Here is a 16548-nt window from a genome sequence, read left to right as displayed (position 1 = left end):
CTTAAAGAATGGTCTGCAAGAATCCAATCTTTTCAGACCTGCGATGGTACGAATTGCCCATTTTTGTATTTTAAACACCCGATTAATTTCAAATTGAGATGATCTGTACCAATTCTCAATGCCATAGGCAAGTATTGAGTGGAAGTGACCAAAGTATAGAGTTATCAGGATATCCCTGCTACAGTGATGCGAAGCACTTTTAAGCATATAACAAACCTTTGTTAGTTTACCACAAATATAGTCAATATGTGACGTCCATGACAATGTGTTGTCAACTACAACTCCCAGTAATTTACTAGAATTAGACAATGAGATATTAAGAAAGTTTTCAAAACTACTATACCTTTTCCGAAATAACATGTGCGTTGTTTTGTCATTATTAATCACAAGCCTATTTTTGTTACACCATAAAGTTATGCTTTACAATAGTCCGGTTGAAATAGAAGCAACTTCTTGTAGACTGTTACCAGTTATCAAAAAATTTGAATCATCAGCATAATAGATTTGCAAAACATTAGGAAGCTTTTGTAAATACAAATGAAGGTCATTAGCATAGATAATAAACAAAGTAGGCCCGAGGATCGACCCTTGAGGCACTCCGCAATCTACACTTCTTAACGAGGAGAAGGTGGCATTATGTAACTGCACCTTTTGCGAACGACTGGATAAGTAAGAGGTAAACCAATCTAGAGCAACCCCACGAATTCCATATCTATGAAGTTTTTCAATTAGTATTTGATGGTTCACACAATCGAAGGCTTTAGTGAAATCCACATACAAACCCATGGTTGTTAAATTTATATCAAGTGATAACTGAATGTTGTGAATGAATTGGCTGAGTGCAGTGTCAGTACTAAAGCTTTTTCTGAATCCATGCTGGCAATTGTGCAAGAGATTATATTTTTCTAAAAAGCCTGTGAGTCTATCATTTACAATGATTTCAAGAATTTTGCCAATGCATGGCAGGAGACTGAAAGGGCGGTAGTTTTCCGCTGCATTACGGTCACCCTTCTTAAAAAGAGGAATAATTAGAGCATTCTTTAACGAATCAGGATATGTGCCCTTTAAGAAGGACAAGGTAAAAATATAAGTTAATGGGGTAGCTATAAATTCCGACACCGCCTTCAATAAATTATTGCAGATGCCATCTTCAACGGCTGACGTTGAAGATTTCAATTTATTTATTGCACTACCAACATCACTATTCGTTAGTGGTGCAAAAAAAAACTATGTAAATTTGAAGGAATGCTACTTCTGACAAAGTCAATATCTATGGTATTCGGTAAATTGGCAGTAGGTACAGTTGTGCGCCACACTAGCAAAGAAATTATTAAGTTTTTCGGCACTTTCCTTAACAGAACAAGTCACATTTTCAAAAATTTCAATATTAGAGTCCTTAAAACTTTTATTCGTTATTCTATTTATAATTCTCCAAGTGGCCTTGCTTTTATTGTTTGCAGTCATAATCAGATTATCATTATAGGCCTTCCTCCTTGCTACTAACATATCTTGATATTGACTGTTAAGCAATGAAAAAATCGGTTTAAATATAGGATACTTGATGGATAGATTTGCATATAGTGCCACACGATTTTTCATTCTAATTATTTCATCCGTCACCCACAGATCTTGTTTATTTTTAATTGAATTAGATTTGATAGTTTTTAAAGGAAAACCAGTTGAAAATGCATTGCTTAAAATATTGCATAACAGATTGAAACTTACATTCACATCCTCTTCCTTTAAGACAGTATCCCACTTTTGAGTTGATAAAAGTTTACAAAAATAAGTAATATTGTCGTTAGAGAAAATCCGCCTTTGAGTGAGGTCCACTTTGGCTTTTGATATATTTTCATCAATGTGAAGTAGCAACATCTGACCAGAATGGTCAGATACGAAGTCGTTAAGTACTGAAAAGTGACAATTATGGACAATACTCACACAGATGTTATCCAGACATGAACTACTGGAGGGGGTCACTCTTGTCGGTGCAGTAGACATGGGCGTCATATTGTACACAGTTAAGATATCATGTAATTTTTTTGTTTCCTTGTTATTGCTATCATTGAAATGAATATTAAAATCACCAGTGATTACTATATGTCTGTCTTTAAATTTAGAGAGGTGTGACAGTATCCAACTTATTCTATCAAAAAAGATGTTTAAATTCTGAAGGTTTGTTGCAGGAGGTCTGTAAATACCCACAATGATTAAATGATAATTTGGAATTTCTACGGCACAACACTCTATCACATTGATAACAGAAATATTTTTCACAAACATAAGTTCCTTATATTTAACAATTTTTTCACGAACAAATATAGCTACTCCTCCATGATCTACTGATACAGAAATAACTACCTAACAAAAAATTACCCAATTTGAAATTTAAGATTCTTTGCTAGTCCATCCAATGTTCTGTTATGACTAATACATCGGTACTTTGATGATGATACTCTAGGCGTACAGCTTTGTTCCCCAGACTTTGAATATTTTGGTTAGCAATTTTTAAGGTAATGCTTCGAAACATGTTGTCATCATGAGAGTTTTCAAGGCTGGTTTTAGCAGATCCGTCTTGTAATGCTGGCCTGATGTTATTTCTGTTGAATTTTTGGACTTCTGGGATGAAAAAACCTTGAGATTAGGACTCCATTTGGCCAGTAATCCGGATTGTAGATCTTTTCAAGATTATCAAAATTAACAGTAACCTTGAATCTTGAGTGAGACGCTTCATAGTTCTCCAGAGGTTCACAGACAACTTCTGGGAAGTCTTCCACCAAGTATTCTTTCAGATCGGCAGCGGTTGTACTCTTGGCAAGTCTTCTGATGTATAGATAGGCTTTGGCTGGCGATGTCCTTATCGTCACAGAATCGCTTCTTTTACTAACGATTATTGTTTATTAACAATATTGGTCTTCGCTAATGTCGTTGAAGCTTCTCTCTTTCTGTTATTAACCATACTTGTCTGTAATGACTCACACTGGTTTTTTCCATTTTCGGGCTTACCGCTTTCCTCGTGAAACGTCTTAGGTGAAGTCGGATTTGGACTTTGTTTATTTACATCAGCTGTTGGTTGTTTGATGTTTTTTCTTGGCTTCGTGTTTTGGGTTATCTCTAATGACCCTTCACCTTCAACACTAGAGATATCGGAGTGGAAGTTCTTACTGCAGATGGTACATGTAATCACTGTATTCACATCGTCAATGTTAGTATTGCACAGAGCGCACGAAACACGTATAGACTGGTTCGCCATCTTTTGTGTTATTATTATTAAATAAGAGTAATTTTAATAGTAAAAATATTTGTTTAAGGTATGTTATTATTTTTTGAAAATAATAATTGCGTGTTATAATCATTAATTTTTTCAATTAGCACAAATTAGTTTTGTAATCGACTAACCGAATGTTCAATACATACATTTCTCTCGCATAAATCGCATATTTCTTACTGTTTTATATCTTTATTTTTCAGACAAATGTAGCATCTTTTTCTGTTGCCACATGTGTCATTTCTTCACTTTTTCATTGTTGGACCTAACGCGAGGCGGGCTTGGCAGGTCCGTTTTGCCCTAGATGTGCCGATTATGTGTAAATCTTGGGCAATAAAATTAATATTTTTACAACCCTGGGTAGATTAATTTATCGTGATATATTCTCAGAAATCGTGAAACGAGATTAAAATAAAATGAGTTTCAACAAAAATCTGAAAATTTAAAGTTGCACTCTGGTGATTCCGGCCTGCCAGGCAGCCTTTGATCCTATAAGGGGTTTAAATAGCTTTCTAAGAAATTGAACCAGCAATTCTTCCTAAAATGTATATATACCTGCCTCACCGGGATAGACGATTACCGGACATGGTCATAAAAACATCGTAAGCCGATATTGAAGTATAATAATTTATGACAGGTTGCCGACAACAGGCCTTCAGCACAAAATAATCATTTCCCGTATTCTTTTGAAATAGTAATTTTAATGCTGGAGATAATTATTAGACATACTCAAACACAATTTGGATACTCTAGTATGGGAATAAAACAAACAAAAAATATTCTTTTTATGTGTACGTAATAAATATTGCACAATTTGCGACACATCAGCCAGCGAAGCGATGGCCTATTTGCAGGAAAAAAGAAAAGATTTTTCAGTCTTGAATAACTATGCCACAGTAAAATGTTTATTTTTTAAATTTAATACCACAATCTCTTCTTCTGCACCTGTGGAACGGGTGTTTAGTAGCGGAAACCAAATTCTGACACCAAGAAGAAATAATTTAGGTGACAATACGTTCGAAATGTTGTTAATTTTAAAAAATTCATTAAACAATACATAAAAAAATATACAAACATGTTTTCAGTTATTTTATTCGCCAAATCTTCAAAAAGTACCTGTTTTCTTGTATCTGTATCTAGATACATTTCGAAAAAATCGAAAACAATCTGTATCTAGAATTCTAGATACTTTTATCTTCCATATATCTATATCTGTATCTAGATACTTTTAAAAGTATCTATCCCCAACACTGGTTACCACATAGATTTAGGTGGTAATTAAATTTTACTAGAACGATAGATTGGTCGAAATTTGATATTGAGAATTTTATTTTTTAACTTTCGCAGTTGAAGTTACTTTTTTTTCAGATTCATCGACTTTTAAAATGACGTTCCCTCTACAAGAATTCAAACAAGGAAATGACATACACTATAAGGTAACGGGGAGCAAAATGTTATTTGTTCCCACATCAGTCCACTACGACTTTAAGAAAATTGTTGGAAACGAAGACTTAGATAAAGGATTGAATGCCCTAATGGATAAAAACTGGTTAAATATTGCGATATTTTGGCAACGGCTGTTCCCCGGGATGTTTATTCGAAGTTTTGAAAAACTATTTAATAATCTGTTGGAAAAAGTGCCTGTGGTTGACTTGTTCGATGGGGTCTAGTCCAACGAGGTGGAATTGCACATTTTCAGTTGCCCGTTATACAACTTTTTTGTTTAACTTTAGTATTTTTTTGTTAAATGGGTGCTCACGTTTGTCTTTTACGAGAAAATAAAGTTTTATGTTATCGAATTATATTTTCCTAAATGTAGTAACATTAGTAATAGATGGTAACAGACTTGAATAGCAATGAAAAGCACACGAGCCGGCAAACGAGTTGATTTGAATGACAAATTAAAAAAAGTTGTTCCATTTTTTTATTCGACCTGAGGAAAAAATCCAACAAACAAATTATTGCAAACCGATTAACTTCTAAAACTGGCCAATCATCTGTTTCTCTGTTTACTTAATAAAAAGTCTCACCAACAGACCTTTCGTCTGCAATTTCGTCGAGTCCTAAAATTTGCGTTCAGTTTTCAAAAAAATTATCATTTGGTCATTTGGTGCATTCAGTATAAAGAGAAAAATATGGTTTTGTTGTCAACTACAGCGTACACACATAACCATGAACTTTGGTATAAATAGATAATTGCCAACCGTTAAATGTTATATTATTAATTGATTATATACTAAAAAAAAAACCCTTATCACATACAATATAATGCGTTGGAAAAATAGACATAGTCCACGATGTTATTGGGAAAGTCTTCTCGGAATTATATAATATATAATAATAATAATAATAATAATCAATCGAAAAATTCAGACATCGAAAAACCGAAAACTCGAAGAAAAATTGAGGAATCGATAAATTAAAAAACCGAGTAAACAAAAAATCGAAAAATCGGAACTTTGAAGAATCAAAATATTGATGAATTCCGAAACCGATAAATAAATAAAAAAATCGAGAACACTAAAAATCGAAAAAAAATTGAATCGATAAATTGGAAAATGTCAAAACTGAAATATCGAAAAATGGAGAAATTGAAAAGGTGGAAAATCGATGAATTGAATATTGAAAAATCCAAAAACTAAAATAACCAAAAATTGAGAAATCGAAAAATTGAAAAATAATCGGGAAATCGACAAATCGAGGAATCAAAAAACATAAAATTTAAAAAATCAGAAAATTTGAAAAATCGAAAAACTGAAAAATGAGGAAATCAAAAAATCCAAGAATTGAAAAATCGAAAAATGAAGAATTTCAAAATTGAAATATATTTCGCCGATATTTCAGTTCTGGGATTCTTAGCCTTAAATCGAAAAATCGAGACGTAAAAAAATTGAAAAATCAAGAATCGAAGCAAAATTGCAGAATCGATGAATTAAAAAATCTTAAAACTGAAACATCGAAAAATGGAGAAATTGAGAACCTGAAAAATCTAGAAATCGAAAAATGGAAAATTTAAAAGAAAAAATTTAAAAATCATAAACCTGAAAAATCGAAAAAATGAAAAATTGACCACACAAAAATAATTGAAAAACTAAAACGTTAAAAAATTAAAAATCAAAAATTTGAAATTTCGAAAAACTGAAAAAATATAAAAATTGAAATATCGAGAAAATCGAGAAATCAAAAATTATAAAATTTAAAAAATCGGTTATTTGAAAAATCGTAAAAATGAAAAATCAAGAAATAAAAAAATCCAAGAGTAGAAAAATCGAAAAATCAACAAATTAATCGAAATATTAAAGCATCCCAAACCTGAAATATATTTCTTCGATATTTCAGTTTTGGCATTCATCGAAAACTCGAAAATTGGAATATTTGATAAATCGAAAAATCGAAGAAGAATTGAAGAATCCATAAACTGAAAAATCCCAAAACTAAAACATCGCGAAATTGAGAAATCGAAAAGGTGAAAAATCAAGAAATCAATAAAATCCAAGAATTGAAAAATCGAAAAATGAATCGAAATATTAAAGAATCTCAAAGCTGAAGTACTCGTATATTTCTTTAGTGTTTCAGTTTTGGCGATTCTTAGCGATAAGTCGAACAAAAGATCGAAATTTTGAGACATCGAAAAATTGAAAAATGGAAAACTCGAAAAATCGAAGAAGAATTCAAGAATCGATAAATTAAAAAGTCTCAAAACTGAAACATCGAAACCTGAGAAATCGGGAAATTAAAAAACCGAGTAAACAAAAAATTGAAAAATTGAAAAGTCGAAAAATCGAAACTTTGAGGAATTAAAATATTGAAGAATTCCAAAAGTCATAGAAGAATAATTGAATCGATAAATTGGAAAATCTCAAACATCGAAAAATAGAGAAATTGAAAAAATTAAAAATCTAAAAAGGGGAAAATAGAAAATTTAAAAGGAAATAACTAAAATATCAAAAATCTAAAACATCGAAAAAACGAAAAATTTAAAACACGAAAAAGTGAACAATTGAAAAGCTGAAAAATCGAGAAATCGAGAAATCGAATTATCGAAAAGAAATCGAGAAATGAAAAAATCGAAAAAGCTGAAATTAGAAAATCTATAGAAGGGTGAAGAATTGAAAAATTGAAATATAGGAAAAGTAAAAAATTTAATATTGAAAAATCCCAAAACTGAAATATGGAATATTTGATAAATCGAAAAATCGAAGAAGAATTGAGGAACCGATAAACTGAAAAATCCAAAAACTAAATATCCAAAAATCCAAGAATTGAAAAATCGAAAAATGAAGAAATCGAAAAATGGAAATATCGAAAAGAAATCGAGAAGTGGAAAAATCGAAAAATGGAATAGTCGAAAAATTGAAAAAGTGATTAAACAAAAAAATAGAAAAATCTAAAAATAGAAAAGCTAGAAGAATTGAAAAATTGAAAAATAGAATAAGTTAAAAGTCAGAAAATCGAAAAATCGAAGAATTGAATATTGAAAAATCACAAAACTGAAATATGGAAAATTTAATAAATCAAAAAATTGAAGAAGAATTGAGGAATCGATAAATTGAAAAATACCAAAACTAAAACATTCAACAGAATAGGGCTTTTGCTGTTCGTAAGGAATTTAAAAGGCGTCGTGACAATGGTGAAAATAATATTCGATTAAGATACTACAATGGCATGCCGAAAATTGTTGAAACAAAAAACGAATGAACATCCAACAGACATCCAATTCATCGTCATCTATTAATTATAACATACTCAATACTACATCAACATATACACTAATTTACCAAAATGTGCGTGGTTTGAATTCTAAAGTGCAAGAATTTTATAACAACTGCTGTGACATAGAAGCAGATATATTGTTACTGACCGAAACATGGCTTCATGAAAATGTTTTTTCAGCTGAACTTTTTCCTCAAGATTTTGAAATCTTTCGATGTGACAGAAATAAGAGAAGAGGCGGTGGCGTACTAGCGGCAGTCAAAATTGGTTTTGTAGCTGAACGACTAAACCTTATTTCTCCGGTACCTGAGATAGATCTTATTGGTATCAAAGTTCAAGGTAATAGTACTTTCATTTTCGTTGTGATATACATTCCGCCAGCATTACATGTTGATGCATACACTCAAATCTTTGAGTATATTGAAAGTGCCATTGATTTTTCAAATCCGGTTGTTATTGTAGGCGATTTTAATATACCTGAGTTAGTAGATTGTGCATCTGGCCGGAACTCGTCACACATCTTCAATATTTATTCTCACTTCATTTCCATGAATAATTTGAAACAACATAATTCAGTTTTAAACTCCAACAACAGAATCTTGGACATAGTTTTGACAACTGATGAAGTCTCAGCTGAAGTAGCAAATAGCAATTTTCCATTAGTTCGTGAAGATGCTCACCACCCTTGCTTGGACATCAATTTATTTATCAAAGACCAATCAAGTAATCCATTTCCAAGAACATCGAACACAGTAAAATTTAATTTTCGTAAAGCAGATTTAGTAAGATTGTATAATGCCTTTATTGAAACTGACTGGTCAGAAGTTTTAGACACAGTGGATGTTGAGACAGCATGTTCTACATTTTATGATATCAATTTTAAATTATTAAATATTTATGTTCCGAAGTGTTCGTCATCAGCGAAGACATATTACCCTCCCTGGTTCACAAAAACGATTATATCCAGCATTAAAGAAAAACACAGGCTATGGGATCTCTATAGGAAAAGTAAATTGTTAACTTACTTGGACAGAATAAGAATTCTAAAATGCGACATACGACGTAATATTCGGCAAGCTTATAAAGTCTTCATCAGTGAAGCTGAAAATTCACTTCAAAATGACCCAAAGAAGTTTTGGTCATTCGTAAATAAAAGGAGGAAAACTACTTGTGTTCCCAGTTGCATGACAGCTGGTGATGGTGTTATAATGTCTAATCCGCAAGACATAGTGAACGCATTCGCATCACAATTCGCAAGTGTTTACACCAATGACAACCATAAACCCTGTGTTGCATCAAGTTGTAATAAAACTAACTGTGAATACTGCGGAAGCTGCCGATGCTCTTTAGTAAGTGATAATCCTATTTGTGATAATTCCATCTGTGATAATTCTGTCTGTGATAACAATCTCATATTCAACCTGCCTGTGATTAATGACTGTGATATTTTAAAAGCTGCGAAAAAAATTAAACCAAATTTCGTTTGTGGTCCAGATGATATACCGGCATTTTTAGTGATTGATTGTCTTCAGTATTTGTTAAAACCTTTATGTCATATATACAACTTAATTTTAAAGTCGTCTATTTATCCACAAATGTGGAAAGTGTCTCGTGTATTTCCTGTATTTAAAGCTGGTGACAAAGCTAACATTGTAAATTACAGACCGATAGCACTTATATCGAACTATTCTAAATTATTTGAATGTATTATGTCAGACTTCCTGTATACCCACTGTATTTCAAAAATTGCCTTAGAACAGCATGGATTTATAAAAGGAAGATCCACTGTCACCAATTTATGTGAATTCACTGAATATGTATCCTTAGCTTTAGATAATCGCTTTCAAGTTGATGCCATATACACTGATTTATCCAAAGCTTTTGATAGGGTAGATCATTGCATATTGTTAAAAAAACTTGATACATTAGGAATATGTCATCAGCTGTTAATGATTTTTAGAAATCTCCTGTTTGGTAGGGAACAATTTGTTGAAATTCACGGAGTCAAGTCAACATTCTTTCCTGTGAACAGCGGAGTTACTCAAGGCTCAAACCTAGGCCCGCTGTTGTTTACTGTTTTTTTCAATGATGTCCTAAATGTTATCAGTTGTAGAGTGTTTATATATGCCGATGATTTAAAAATAGCTAAAGTAATAAAAACGAACAGAGATTGTTTAGTTTTACAAGATAATGTAGATAAATTAGCGCTGTGGTGTGAACAGAATAAGTTAAGCCTTAATAAAAAAAAATGTAGAAAAATTACATTCTCCAGGAAAGACACTAATTTTAATTTTTATTACAATATTAATGGAACTTTGCTAGAAAACTGTAATCAAATACGCGATTTAGGCATAATTGTAGACTCTGCATTGTCATTTGTTCCTCATATCATTGATATAACAAATTCAGCTATCAAAACACTTGGCTTCATCTGTAGAAATACTAAAGAATTTAATAATATTTTATGTATTAAACAGCTTTATTATAGTCTAGTTAGATCAAAATTAGAATACTGTTCTATAATTTGGAGACCTCATCACCAAATTTACATTAATATTATAGAAAACGTTAACAGGAAATTTGCTAAGTATCTGTATTTTAAAATGTTCGACTGTTATCCTGTTAGTCATTGTAACCAGAGAGCTCTTCTTAATATAGTGAATGAAAATTTTCTCGAGTATAGACGAAATATTGCTTGTTTTGTATTTTTGCAGAAATTGGTGCGTGGTGATATATTCTGTCCAGCGTTACTAAATAATATTAAGTTTTGTGTTCCTCGTTTATTGTGCAGAAATCCATCCACTTTTTACTATCAAATTCCTAATTCTTATCATCACTTTAATAGCCCCTTAATTACATGTTTTAGACTTTATAATAACTGTACTTTAGACGATAGCATTGATATTTTTCACGCTAATTTTAATAAAGCATCTTTCAAAAAAAAGTTATTAGCACGATATGCACAATAATATATGTACATAATATTTGTTCTGATGTTAGATTTTTTTTTTTTTAGATTTTTTTTAAATTGTAAGTTTAGTTTAAGTTGAATTTAATGTCTTTTTGTGTATACATGTCCACCATAGACTAACGTCTGTTGGAATGAATAAACCTATTATTATATTATTATTATTATATAAAACATCGAGAAATAAAGAAATCGAAAAATAAAGTATACATATTTCTTCAATATTTCAGTTTTGGGATCCTTAGCGATAAATCGAAAGAAAAATCGAAAAATTGAGGCATCGAAAAATTAAAAAGTCTCAAAACTGCAACATCGAAAACTAAGAAATCCGAGTAAACAAAGATCGAAAAATTGTAAAACTGAGGAATCAAAATATTGAAGAATTCCAAAAGTGATAAATAAATCGAAAAATCGAAAGCAAAAAAAGCAATTTTTCTTTGGAAAATTGAACAGATAATTTGAGAAAATCTCAAAACTGAAACATCGAAAAATGGAGAAATTGAAAACCTGAAAAATCTAGAAATCGAAAAATAGAAAATTTGAAAGAAAAAATTAAAAAATGAAAAAATTTGAATAATTGAAAAACTGAAACGTCAAAAAATTAAAAATCTAAAATTTAGCCTTTCAAAAAATTGAAAAACTATAAAAATTGAAAAATCTGAAAATAGAAAATATAGAAGCGTGAAAAATTGAAAAATTGAAAAATAGGAAAAGTAAAAAATCAAAAAACCGAAAAATCGAAGAATTTAATGTTGATAAATCTCAGAAGTGAAATATGGAATATTTGATAAATCGAAAAATCGAAGAAGAATTGAAGAATCGATAAATTGAAAAATCCCAAAACTAAAACATCGACAAATTGAGAAATCGAAAAGTTGAAAAATCAAGAAATCGCAAAAATCCAAGAATTGAAAAATGGAAAAATCGAAAAATGAATCGAAATATTAAAGAATCACAAAACTAAAATATATATTTTTTCAACATTTCAAAAGTGATAAATAAAGCTAAGAAAAATTGAATCGCTAAATTGGAAAATCTCAATACTGGAAACATCGAAAAATAGAGAAACTGAAATAGTGAAAAATCTAGAAATCAGAAAATATACAATTTAAAAGAAAAAAATGAAAATATCAAAAACCTGAAAAATCGAAAAAATGAAGAATTTTAAATCTGAAACAGTGAAGAATTGAAAAACTGAAAAAACGGGAAATCTGAAAAAATCGAAAAATGAAATAGTCAAAAAATCGAAAAATCGAAATGTGGAAAAATCGAAAAATTCTGAAAATAGAAAATCTAGAAGGGTCAAGAATTGAAAAATAGAAAAAGTAAAAAATCAAAAAATCGAACAATTGAATATTGAAAAATCTCAAAACTTAAATATCGGATATTTGATAAATCGAAAAATCGAAGAGGAATCGATAAACTGAAAAATCGCAAAACTAAAACTTCGAGATATCGAGAAATCGAAAAAGTGAAAAATCAAGAAACCAATAAAATCCAAGAATTGAAAAATCGAAAAATCGAAAAATGAATAGAAATATTAAAGAATCCCAAAACTGAAATATATATTTGATATATCAGTTTTAGCGATTCTTAGAGATAAGTCGAAAACAAAATCGAAATTTTGAGACATCGAAAAATCGAAAAAAGGAAAACTCTAAAAATCGAACAATTGAAGAATCGTAAATTAAAAAATCTCCAAACCGAAACATCGAAAACTGAGAAATCGGAAAATTAAAAAACAGAGTAAACAAAAAATCGAAAAATTGAAAAGTCGAAAAATCGGAACTTTTAAGAATCAAAATATTGAAGAATTCCAAAACCCATAAATAAATCAAAAAATCGAGAACACGAAAAATCGAAAAAAAAAAATAGAATCGATAAATTGAATAATTGAAAAAGTGAAAAATCGAGGAATTGAATATTGAAAAATCCCAAAACTAAAATCTGGAATATTTGATAAATCGAAAAATAGAAGAAGAATTGAGGAGCCGATAAATTGAAAAATCGAAAAACTAAAATATCCAAAAGTTGAGAAATCGAAAAATTGAAAAATAATCGGGAAATCGACAAATCGAGAAATCAAAAAATATAAAATTTAAAAAAACGAAAATTTGAAAAATCGAAAAAGTGAAAAATGAGGAAATCAAAAAATCCAAGAATTGAAAAATCGAAAAATGAAGAATTTCAAACTTGAAATATATTTCTCCGATATTTCAATTCTGGGATTCTTGGCTTTAAATCGAAAAATCGAGCCGTCGAAAAATTGAAAAATCAAAAATCAAAGAAAAATTGCGGAAGCGATGAATTAAAAAATCTTAAAACTGAAAGATCGGAAAATTAAAAATCCGAGTAACCAACAAATCGGAAAATCTCAAAATACTGAACAATTCCAAAACTGATTAATAAATCTAAAAGTCGAAAGGACGAAAAATCGTAGAAAAATTGAACTGATAAATTGGAAAGTCTCAAAACTACAACATCGAGAAATTGAGAAACATCAAAAAATTAAGAAGTTGAAAACGTGAAAAATCTAGAAATCGAAAAATGGGAAATTTAAAAGAAAAAATTAAAAATTTAAAAACCCGAAAAATCGAAAAAATGAAAAATTGAAATCCGTAAAATATAAATAATTGAAAATCTGAAACATTAAAGAATTAAAAATCTAAAATAGGAAGTTTAAAAAAAATTGAAAAATATATAAATTGAAAAATCGAGCAACCGAGAAATCAAAATTTATAAAATTTAAAAGATAGTATATTGAAAAATCGAAAAAATGCAAAAACAAAAAATTAAAAAATCAAGAAATTAAAAAAACCAAGAATTGAAAAGTCGGAAAATTAACAAACCAACTAAACAAAAAATCGAAAAATTGAAAAGTCGAAAAAACGAAACTTCGCGGAATAAAAATATTGAAGAATTCCAGACGTGATAAATAAATCGAAGAATAAAAAAACACGAAATAATAAAAAAAAATTGAATTGATAAATTGGAAAATCTCAAAACTACAACATCGAGAAATTGAGAAATCGAAAAAGTGAAAAATCAAGAAATCAAAAAATCCAAGAATTGAAAAATCGCAAAGTCGAAAAAATGGATCCAAATATTAAATAATCCCAAAACTGAAATTCATATATATATATATTTCTTCGATATTTCAGTTTTGGAATTCTTAGCGATAAATCGAAAGAAAAATCGAAAAATTGAGTCATGGAAAAATTGAAACATCGAAAAATCGAAAAACTTGAAAAATCAAAGAAAAATTGAAGAATCGATAACTTAAAAAGTCTCAAAACTGTAACATCGAAAACTGAAAAATCGGAAAATTAAAAATCCCAGTAAACAAAAAATCGAAAAATTCAAAAGTTTAAATATCGAAAAGTTGAAAAATTGAACAACTGAAGTACAAAACAGTTGAAAAATTGAAAACTTTACGTTTAAAAATGAAAAATTGAAAATCCAAAAGGTAAATAGTCGAGAAATCCAAAAATCCAGAACCAAAAAATCGAACAGTCAACATACAAAAAAATTTCAAAAGTGAAATATTGAAAAATTGAAAAATAAAAGAAAAATTGAAGAATCGGAAAACTGAAGAAATCACAAAATTGAACGAAATATCGAAAAATTGGGAAATTGAAAAATTGAAAAATTAGGAAATTGAAAATTCAAAAAGCAAAGTCGAAAAATCGCAAACAAAAAAATCGGAAGATTGAAAAATCAAAAACCTGAAAAATCGAAAAATTGAAGAAACGTAGAACTGAAACATCCAAACTTTGGGAAGTCGAGAAATGGGAATATCAAATAATAAATTCATTGAGAAGTCGGAAAACTGAAAATTCAGAAACGTCAAAATTCGGAAAATTAAAAAATATGGAAGAACTGAAAAATCGAAAAATCGGAAAATCTAAAATTTAAAACATTGAAAAATTAAAATATCAGAAAATTGAAAAACTGAAATATCAACAAATCGAGAAATCGAAACTCGAAAATTTTAAAAATTGGAAAATTGAGAAACTGAAAATCTAAAAATAAAAATTGAAAATCGATAAATCCAGAAGTCGAAAAATCGAAAAGTTGAAGAATCAAAATATTGGCAAATTTTAAAATTGAAAAAAATTTCCAAAAATTGAAAAATTAATAAATTTGAAACTCGAAAAATCGAAAATCCAAGAATTGAAAAAAGTTGGATTAGTAACTGAAAACTCGAAACTTCAAAAAATTGGAAAACTGAGGCATCGAGAAATAGAGAAACCACAATTCGTTTTGGTCAATGCTGGTTATAACGTATGGTTGGTGAATCATAGAGATAGCGGTTACACCACCCATGTTAAGTACAAAATGTCAGATTTCAAGTTTTGGGGCAACATCAAAATAATTAAATAACATTTATAACTGAAGGTTTCAGCCTTGATACTGTTGTAACTAACGGAATCTCAGCAATTCTAGATACAGGAACTAATAAATCAGGTTCTAATATTTACATTGGTCACTCTAGAGGAGCTACTTTGGCTTTCATGTACGCTTCTGAGTATACAGAAGAAGTCCAAAAAATTCTGAGAGGTGTGGTCGCCCTGGCTCCCATTGTATATTTCGAACCCGTTTTCTATGAAAATACTTTTCCAATTATCACCTGTACTTAGTGTAAGCTTCACCATTTTAATTTTCTTCTAGTGGCATCTTGTTCTTTGTTGTGCAGAAAATCGCCAACGTATTGAGAATTCCAGTGATAAACTATCCCGTCGAATATACAGCAAAGTTTTATTAGTTTCTTTGTACTTTTTTCCCATACATTTGTAAGCTCATTATTACTTTGACGTTTGGCAGCTCGTCTCAGTTATCACCGGTAATTTTCTTTTTCTTTACAGATAGAAAACTTTGCTATTACACTTACAGTTTCATTATAGGATGATTTTTGTCAACGTTTTCGATTCTTCCCGTTCCAGTGTCACTAATGCAAGTTCAACAATATGCTCAAATGTTCCACTCTCGAAAATTCCAAAAGTATGACTATGGATGAAAAGGAAATATTATAAAATATATTCAAGAGCAGCTCCCTTTGTATAATCTGACTAACTACAAGCTTCCTGTGTACATGTTTTATGGTAATTGTGACATAATCATCAAGGAAAAAGTAGTGTGATTCTTTGCTCTCTCTGTTTAAAAATATTTGTTTCCAGGCTGTGAAAAGAGTTTTTGAGGAACTTGGAAGCAGCGAAAAAGAATATTTTCGGGTACCAAGTGCAACTAACACCAAGAAGTTGAAGTTTGGTCACAACGATTACTTTTTTTCTGAAGACAGCGAGGAGTTATTTTACACGGATCTCATTCGAGTACTGGATAAATTGCACTTCAAGAAATAACTTTGCTTGATGCAGATATAGGGATGAAAATAGAAATAAATATTTGTTTTATGCATTTTTTACTTTATTCATCAATTTGTCGTACTCAGTTCTTTATTCCTCGTTAATCCAAAAAGTTCTGCGCTGGTATACTTTTCCCAAAATGTTATGTGTAGAAGTGTGGAAACAGTCCTTGCAGTACTCAAACGCATCTTTTCCACTTTAGTTAATTTTGGCATTTCAAAAACCTAAACATTTCT

The 16548-nt window shown here is 30.0% G+C and overlaps 1 protein-coding gene and 1 long non-coding RNA gene across 2 annotated transcripts; both read left to right on the top strand.

The window, feature by feature from the left end:
• Positions 1–3215: 3215 nt before the first annotated feature.
• Positions 3216–5067, top strand: LOC135139032 (uncharacterized). Its single transcript, XR_010282105.1, has 2 exons — positions 3216–3311; positions 4637–5067. It is a non-coding gene; the product is annotated as an uncharacterized LOC135139032 (long non-coding RNA).
• A 2895-nt stretch (positions 5068–7962) lies between these two features.
• Positions 7963–16309, top strand: LOC135138430 (uncharacterized). Its single transcript, XM_064068403.1, has 3 exons — positions 7963–9704; positions 15355–15532; positions 16127–16309. The coding sequence occupies exons 1-3, from the start codon at positions 7963–7965 to the stop codon at positions 16307–16309; spliced, it is 2103 nt and encodes a 700-aa protein (XP_063924473.1).
• Positions 16310–16548: the final 239 nt, after the last annotated feature.

The sequence above is a fragment of the Zophobas morio genome, unplaced genomic scaffold (genome assembly GCF_036711695.1).
Source record: "Zophobas morio isolate AGI-343-1 ecotype UQ-CSIRO unplaced genomic scaffold, CSIRO_AGI_Zmor_V1 ptg000030l, whole genome shotgun sequence".
NCBI lineage: Eukaryota > Metazoa > Arthropoda > Insecta > Coleoptera > Tenebrionidae > Zophobas > Zophobas morio.
Note: the sequence above shows the minus strand (reverse complement) of the source record. Positions and strands in the feature narration are given on the sequence as shown.

What these genes read in the sequence shown, in the direction of transcription:
- LOC135138430 (XM_064068403.1), top strand. Translation starts at nt 7,963, where the DNA reads ATGAACATCCAACAGACATCCAATTCATCGTCATCTATTAATTATAAC. An exon ending in TGTATTATGTCAGACTTCCT is followed by an intron (nt 9,705 to 15,354) that starts GTATACCCACTG and finishes TGAAGGTTTCAG; the next exon opens with CCTTGATACTGTTGTAACTA. An exon ending in TGGTCGCCCTGGCTCCCATT is followed by an intron (nt 15,533 to 16,126) that starts GTATATTTCGAA and finishes ATTTGTTTCCAG; the next exon opens with GCTGTGAAAAGAGTTTTTGA.